This window comes from Siniperca chuatsi, linkage group LG15 (assembly GCF_020085105.1).
Source record: "Siniperca chuatsi isolate FFG_IHB_CAS linkage group LG15, ASM2008510v1, whole genome shotgun sequence".
Classification (NCBI taxonomy): Eukaryota; Metazoa; Chordata; class Actinopteri; order Centrarchiformes; family Sinipercidae; genus Siniperca; species Siniperca chuatsi.
The window spans coordinates 13,466,114-13,473,160 of record NC_058056.1 but is presented as its reverse complement, the minus strand read 5'-3'; the positions used below and the strand labels follow the sequence as shown (position 1 = coordinate 13,473,160).

Sequence of the window (7,047 nt, the reverse complement as noted above, 5' to 3'; positions counted from 1 at the left end):
TTGCTTTTGTAGAAAAAATCAAAACTCTAACCATTTAAATTTTTTAAAGTTTTATAGGACAATAATTGTGCATAAATTCAAAGGGTGTACAAACTTTTCACAGAACAAACATCAAGAATAATAGCTGATATACGTGTTTGTGATACTTTGTAATGAGGAGCATAGTTTTAATACTGAATAGTCATCTGAGTTCTTTGGTAAATCATAAATAAAGAAGGTGTAGGAAGTGTTGGCCTGCTGCCTTCTGAAAGAAATCTGCACTGGATTATTTCTGTAATCATTTCACTCAGCGACACCACAGTCATAACCACAATAAAAGTTTAAAAACAAGCAAAAAACAAAAACAAACAACTACTTTATTTATGAGCACAGACACATATTGATGTGTGTGATTCAGCACTTTAACATTTTGCTGTGATCACAGTTCTAAAAAATAAACAAAATGAAACCTCTATGTATTGATCACTTGAGAATGAATTAACTATAAACCAGCACATATCGATCGCTGTACTGCAACTTGACCTTCTGTCAATTGTAAAATATCAGTTTGAAAACATTACATACAGCCCAGACAGAGATGTATGTAGTTTATAGGACGTGTTACAGTAGGAAATGAATTTAAATCTAGATCTCATGTTCTTCAAGGCAAGAAGCAGCACACTGGGACCAGTCTCTGGTGTGTCTGGTGGTCATTGTGGAGGTGGGTTCAGTAGACCGGAGGAAAATCAGACCGCCGGGATTCAGTTACGCTTCTTCTGTCGTGCTCCGACTTCCTCTTGTGGCTCGGGAATACACTGGAATCCAATCAGCATTCCTATAATAGAGACACCTAGAAAAACACATGAAGATGCTATTAGGATTTTAAAAAAGATGCTTTAATACCTTTTAAAACCTAATTAAAAGGTAAATGGTAAATGTAAATTTAATCATTTAAGGGATAATGTAAATATATTTCCCATCACTCCTCGGTATAATCCACACTCACTTGCCACAATGAGTGGTGCCATGACGCCGATAGTCAGAGGTGCAGTTTTGTAGATGAAGGCTTCAGACAGAAAGTGGCCCAACGCCAGCACAAATGTCCATAAGGTGATGTGATACAGCCTGCAGGAGCCGGGTTGACACACAGTAAGAACATATGAAGACTGCCAACAGAAACAAGGTGCAGAAAGTGAGAAGCCGTCTTACGTTCTGTTCTGGATATCAATGGCACAGGCGCAGCGAATGATCGAAGACAGCAAAGTCCAAATACCAAATGTTCGAGCTTGGAGACCATTCACTAAAGAAACGGAAAGAAATGGAAAATCAGGATAGTCAATAAATAAATAAATGAATGTGGCATTATGAAATAAAAGTCCAATGACATAAAAACATTTCTATTTATTTATTGAACCATACTGACTCATTTATTTATTTCATAGCCATATTTATGTATTTATTTAATATTGACTAAAAAAGGCCTTCCATACTGACATGTTTATTTTCTTAACTGTAAAATATTCCGTTTAGTACATATATTTAACTCTTTAATAACAAATTTGAATGTATTCTTATCTGTGCTCGTCAGCCACTATTGAGTATCCTCTTTAGATTTTTTTAACTCACAAATATTAGTATTGGCCTCAAAAATCCAGTATCAGTGTGGCTCTAATATTGAAGACTGTTAACTGTTGTTATTGATTGTTTGTATGGTTGCTTTGTGCCTAATGGGTATAGTATCACATCTGACTATATTTGGTTGGGATTTTGATTATCCTAATAGTGTGATACACTGCTAAAATGGTGTCTCAACAGCTGCATTACAGTTTCATGCTCACTAGAGTGAAAAATATATTGATATGATATTTAATGTTGTCAAGCTGTAATGCCCATTAAGTTTTGTCAGTCAAAGCTAACTTGCTCACCAAACTCTGGTGTGCCTGTGTAGAGCTTCTCTGACAGAAAACTGTGATCTCTGAAACTCTGCACGGTGTTTCCCATCGCGATGACGGACACCATCAGCAACCAGCTCCGCAGGACGTTCAGAAAGCGACTCATCTTTTCTGTCTGTGAGACGCACCTGTCAGAGAGGAAAAGTCTGTTCAGTGCAGGCTAAACAACTTCAAACTGAAGGCCAATACAAGTGCAGCTAGCTGGTTATGTTACAGACAGAATATCAGATGTCTGCTGTATGTTACCTGACTGACACATCGCAGGGAAACTGTCTATCAACTAGCAAGTGATATTCAGCGATAACTAACGTGACTTAACAGGCTAACGTTGCTGTAACCTGTTTAACACCATTAATGAGCCTATTATGATAAAAAATAACACAAATGGTGCGTATATTTACCTGGCCGCGTCTATCAAACTACAGCGTGAACATGTTACTGAGAGAAAAAAAGAGAGGACTTGATATAACACAATAAAGTGGGACTCAAGCCAACCAAGTATGGATGGTGTTATATTCACAATGGTAAATCTGTCAATCTTGGACTGTGGGGTTGACCAATAACAGATCTTAAGAAATGGCTCCATCCAATCGCACCATTCATATGATTGGTCCATGCGAGCGTTCAGGTTCCGCCTACTTTCTTCGCCAGCCAATAGCTATTAAGACATCCAGTCCTCTGTAGACTGTATGCTAGGCTGCATTCAAACAAAGAGTAGATGTAGTGCGAGAGAAGTCTCTGTGCTGACTTGTGTCTTCGTTAAATCTGATTTGGTAGGAGTTGACTGCATTTTCGGTTACTATTGATACACATATTACTTAACTGAAATAACATCATTTGTAAACTAGAAATGTTGCAAATGGCCACTCAAAGTCACCGAATTTGTACCAGTGTAATGAAGCAGTAATAAGCAGCCATTCATTAAACTGGTCGGTTCATTCGTTACTTTAGACCCTAATTCAATTGCTTGCACAAGTTCATTATCCTGCGACTATATGTGCTATTTGAGAACAATCACCATCCTCGTTGGGCTCTCTTCTGGTTTGAGACTACATACGCCGCACGTTATATGCAGTCAAAAGTCTCACCCAGGTCTCACCACTTGATGGATGCAGTGCAAAATTTGGTCAGGTGGACAAATAAATATTGTCCGTGAGTGCGCATGCTTCTTGCTCCGTTGCTACTCAATGGTTGTTGTAGTTACCGGGAAGATTAACCGCGATGATCAACTGGCCCTGGTGAGACCAGCTAGCTAGCAGTTAGCAGGCTCTCAGAAATAAAAGCACTTTATGTTGGTGTGTATTTGAATGGCATTATAAAAACGTCTACTTAAGCGGTCTCAAACTAAGCAGACTTCGCCTGGTTAGCTGGTTAGTAACATGCCAGTAAGTGTTATTTAGCTAACGCTTGTTGTTTTGTCTGTCTGGGTTTAATCTTAACGTCTTCTGTCTACTGTAACGTTTATATAAATATAGCGTTAATTTCACTACCACTACACGTAGAGCTACAAAGCAGCTGTTCTCGGCTAAATGCTAAATGTGAAGCAGTGTTTCAGGACTGTACGAATGTTACATTCTTTGTTAGTGAGCTTTTGTAACGTGGTTATTAATATAATATTTTGCATGAACCGACTGGCGTTAATTGGAGCTGAGCTAACGTTATTCAATGACTGCTGTTTCTGCAGTTGGAGGTGGTAACTTAGGTGCCATGGTTAAACCTAGACACTTGATCCCAGGAAGATTTCACTGGGCAGCTTGTGCCCTTTTACTGTGAAGATGCCAGCTGTGATCCGGGATAAGGAAGACTCTGAATCCTCCTCAGATGACGAGCAAGAGTAAGTGTTTGTACTACAAGTTTGCAGTTACTTAGATTGCTCTGTCTGCTGTATAATCACATAATGGTGACTGTGGTCTACTACAGTTAGCATCAGAAGTAATTTGTCAAAGCATAAAGAAGGAATAAAACGCCTCGTCCTCTACTCACTAGCATTAATATAATCATTGTCCCCCTAATCTTGAAAGGAAAGTCCCATCTCTGAGCTCCTTTTCTTCTTCTTTTGTCATGTTTATGTTGCCTTTGGTCAAGTCAGTTTAATTTAGCCAAATATCACAAATGTACCCTTACACAAGACACAGTCTACCCTTAGACCCGTAATTCGGATAAAGAAAAACTTTCCTCCGACAACCTTTAACACTTTGTTGTACTTGTACCAAATACAAATCACCTCAGTGTTAATTAGCCTTTAAATAACAGGTCTGTGTAAACTTCTACATTAGAAGACATTAATGACATCCTAAATCAGACTGTTTATTCTTGTGCTTTACATTATACCTATTGATTTATACCTACTTTATGAATGTTGTTTCATTTTTTATCACATACACTTTTGTGGTAGTATTTTCTCTTTCAGAACAGACTCATTCCTTGATATGTTTGCATTGCTTTTATAACACTTAGACAGTTACAAACTACTGAGATGAGATGAGTAGGATATTGCTCACAGTCCCTGCAGCTTATGGCTGTCTGAATTAGCCTACTGATCCGCCTGGAATACCTCACAAGATTGCCCGCTAAATACAATATTAATGTGACACGATGCTGACCGAAAGCATTGTTCATTGTTTTCAGCTGTACCAAAGCCTTTGCAACTTGCCATAGTTTATTGAATGTGCAATGCAATCTATGCAGGATTCCAGAAAAAGTCCTGAGCCCTGCTTAATAATTTATGTCTAGATACATTTAGAGAAAATGAAGCCTTCAGGTTCATTTTGCATAATTGATGAAAGTCTAACTGTGTGAGAGAGAAGGGCATCTAGCTCTAGATCATAGCTGCAACAGTTGGTCTATGTTATCTTGTCTCTGCCAACTAATTCCCTCTTAAGCTATACTTAGTCATACCTTACTGAGAGCCACTGTGCCTGCTTTTAGGCTAATTTCCATCTCCTGAATTAGTTTGGATTGCTTAGTATTAGGGTTTAACCTCCAGGTGACCAGTGCTGTTTTTCTGATGGGGCTGTTATGCATTGAGATGATACCAGAGCAGTAAAGAGATGCGATTTATCAACAAAAACTTGTCCACTCACACACTCACTTGCACTACTACAGTAAATCACTTTGAGTTTATGTTACAAAAATGTAGTATTTCCAGTACATCCTGTCTGATTTCAACAACCAAACAAGCATCTTCTGCACATTTAATTTCAAGCTATTAAAATTCTTCTACTCATCTCTGACTTGAATGTTATCACTTTATTTGTTTGATTGATATTAGTTGACATTAACATGATGTAAAAGTTTATGATGACAGACAACCCTAAATAATGCAAAGGACAACAAAATATAGCATTACAGGCCAATACTGTACAGGAGGCACATAGCACACATAAAGACAAACACGTGTACAGTATAAAGCATGTATGGAAACCAAGGGAGCACAGCACAAAAGACTGAACATTATCTTGCAGCATAGAGGCTTGAAAATGCATGAAAATGAATGAAATAACAGATGCTTGATAATATTACCATTGCCAATCACAAATTAGAATGCAGATTTTATAGAGGCTGTGGATTCAGGGTAGCAGTTCTGGCACTGTTGTCTGTCCAATAAACAGATTTTTAAATTTCTAGCAAAAGCACCCTATGTTGTTAAGTCTCTCACATCAGTCAGAAATCTATTCTAGTAAAGTGATGCTCGTGAAGTGCCTAGTTGTGATTTTCTTCATCAATTCTGATAGTATGAGAGGAGCAAGACCTTTATGTATTTTAAAAACTAAAATGAATCTGCATATTTTACCAAATATTTGCAATTTAAATGGTCATACTTTGGTAAAATATTACTGTGATGGCAACAACTTTTTTTCTATGACCTTTCACATCTTCTGTGGATAGTATCTCAATAGTCTTGATGGTGGTTTATGTTCAAAATAAACAACAGGTTTAAATATTAGCAAAATACCTTGTATAAGGGTGTGCAACAAAGCCACCACAGTGGAAAATATAACTGCTGTATTGTCTGACATACCTAATTGTTTACATGCCTCTCTGCCTTATCTAGACCGTCCATGCCTGATTGAGTTCTACTCCATCATCATGCTACCATATCTTATTTTTAGCCCATGATAAGCAGGCTGTGTTTGGTACTATCAGATAGTCTGCAGTTTTACAAGGGTGTTTAGTACATGAGTACATGAGTTTGTTATTGCCCAGCACCTCCTCAAACTGTGTGTGGTTCTGTCTTTCTGCCTGACTGAAACAAACACCATGTCAGGATACATTCCTTCAGCATTAGGTAAACTACCCATATAGGCTATTTCACATCATCCGGGAGTGAACGCCATAAGATTTTGGGCCGTCAAATTCACCAAGGAGTGCATTTCTATGATATTGTTACTGGGAAGTTTTTCTCTGTGTGAACTGTTTGTGAAATATTTCTCCAGGTTATTTGAATATCGACTGCTCTGTGTGTGCCAGAGTTTGAGAACATTTAGAAAATCTGCCTCTAACTGTGACTGTGCATCATCTAATTGTTTGCCCACTAGAGACCATCCCTGCATTGCCTGGAGCGGCCTTAGCAAGACCATCCCAGTTCTCTTGTTCTTCCCTGAAGCTGCTGTTTCAAAAGATGGGAATATCTGCTGTATTGGAGGTACACTACAATTTGCTGAAGCTACAAAATGACTATGTGAAAAGTAATGATAATATGATTAAAATTTGGAGCCTCCAATAAGTTGGATACTAAGAATGTTTTGTCCCATGTGTTTCATTTGCTTAGAGCGATATAAATTGGCCTTCAAGATTGTGCGCACAGAGAGCCGCCTTGTACGAGGAATACTCACCAATCACGGATTCCATGAGGTAATGTTCTCCACTAAATCGTGCAAGAGTGCATTGTTTTTTAGATGTGTAGGATAAGGGACAGCAGGGCTGTTTTTATTTTCTTTGACTGATAATGCACCGTTGGAAAAAAAATCAAATGACCTCAAGAGCATTAATCCTGTTTCACGAGGGCATACAATCCCCATTATTGCTCTCTCCAAGCAGTTACAATTAATTCCCTTTTTATTTCTTTTCAATGCTTCTTGACTCCCGCTAACCCATCATCAAAGGCAGACGAGTG

General features: G+C 38.2%; 2 protein-coding genes across 10 annotated transcripts in view; one reads left to right on the top strand and one right to left on the bottom strand.

Moving 5' to 3' along the window:
- Positions 1-335: 335 nt before the first annotated feature.
- On the bottom strand, positions 336-2,484 carry erg28 (ergosterol biosynthesis 28 homolog). Its single transcript, XM_044167711.1, has 5 exons — positions 2,333-2,484; positions 1,905-2,059; positions 1,189-1,279; positions 986-1,104; positions 336-829 (listed from the first exon to the last, which is right to left on the bottom strand). The coding sequence occupies exons 2-5, from the start codon at positions 2,035-2,037 to the stop codon at positions 741-743; spliced, it is 432 nt and encodes a 143-aa protein (XP_044023646.1). The 5' UTR covers positions 2,038-2,059; positions 2,333-2,484; the 3' UTR covers positions 336-740.
- A 463-nt stretch (positions 2,485-2,947) lies between these two features.
- Positions 2,948-7,047, top strand: part of ttll5 (tubulin tyrosine ligase-like family, member 5) — a 47,895-nt gene continuing 43,795 nt past the window's right edge. For 4 of the 9 annotated variants that reach the window (XM_044165839.1, XM_044165838.1, XM_044165837.1 and 1 more), the window contains exons 1-4: positions 2,952-3,316; positions 3,616-3,765; positions 6,470-6,576; positions 6,703-6,785. In XM_044165839.1, coding sequence (XP_044021774.1) covers positions 3,707-3,765; positions 6,470-6,576; positions 6,703-6,785 — 249 coding nt within the window. In that variant the 5' untranslated portion in view covers positions 2,952-3,316; positions 3,616-3,706. Of the gene's footprint in view, positions 3,317-3,615; positions 3,766-6,469; positions 6,577-6,702; positions 6,786-7,047 lie in introns of all 9 variants that reach the window. The other 5 variants (XM_044165835.1, XM_044165832.1, XM_044165834.1 and 2 more) reach the window with 5 other exon arrangements.

Excerpts from the sequence above, each read along its gene's own strand:
- erg28 (XM_044167711.1), bottom strand. The coding sequence starts at position 2,037 with ATGAGTCGCTTTCTGAACGTCCTGCGGAGCTGGTTGCTGATGGTGTCC. Across the intron at positions 1,105-1,188 it reads ATTGATATCCAGAACAGAAC|GCTGTATCACATCACCTTAT; the intron begins GTAAGACGGCTT and ends CGGCTCCTGCAG. Across the intron at positions 830-985 it reads GGCACCACTCATTGTGGCAA|GTGTCTCTATTATAGGAATG; the intron begins GTGAGTGTGGAT and ends GTGTTTTTCTAG.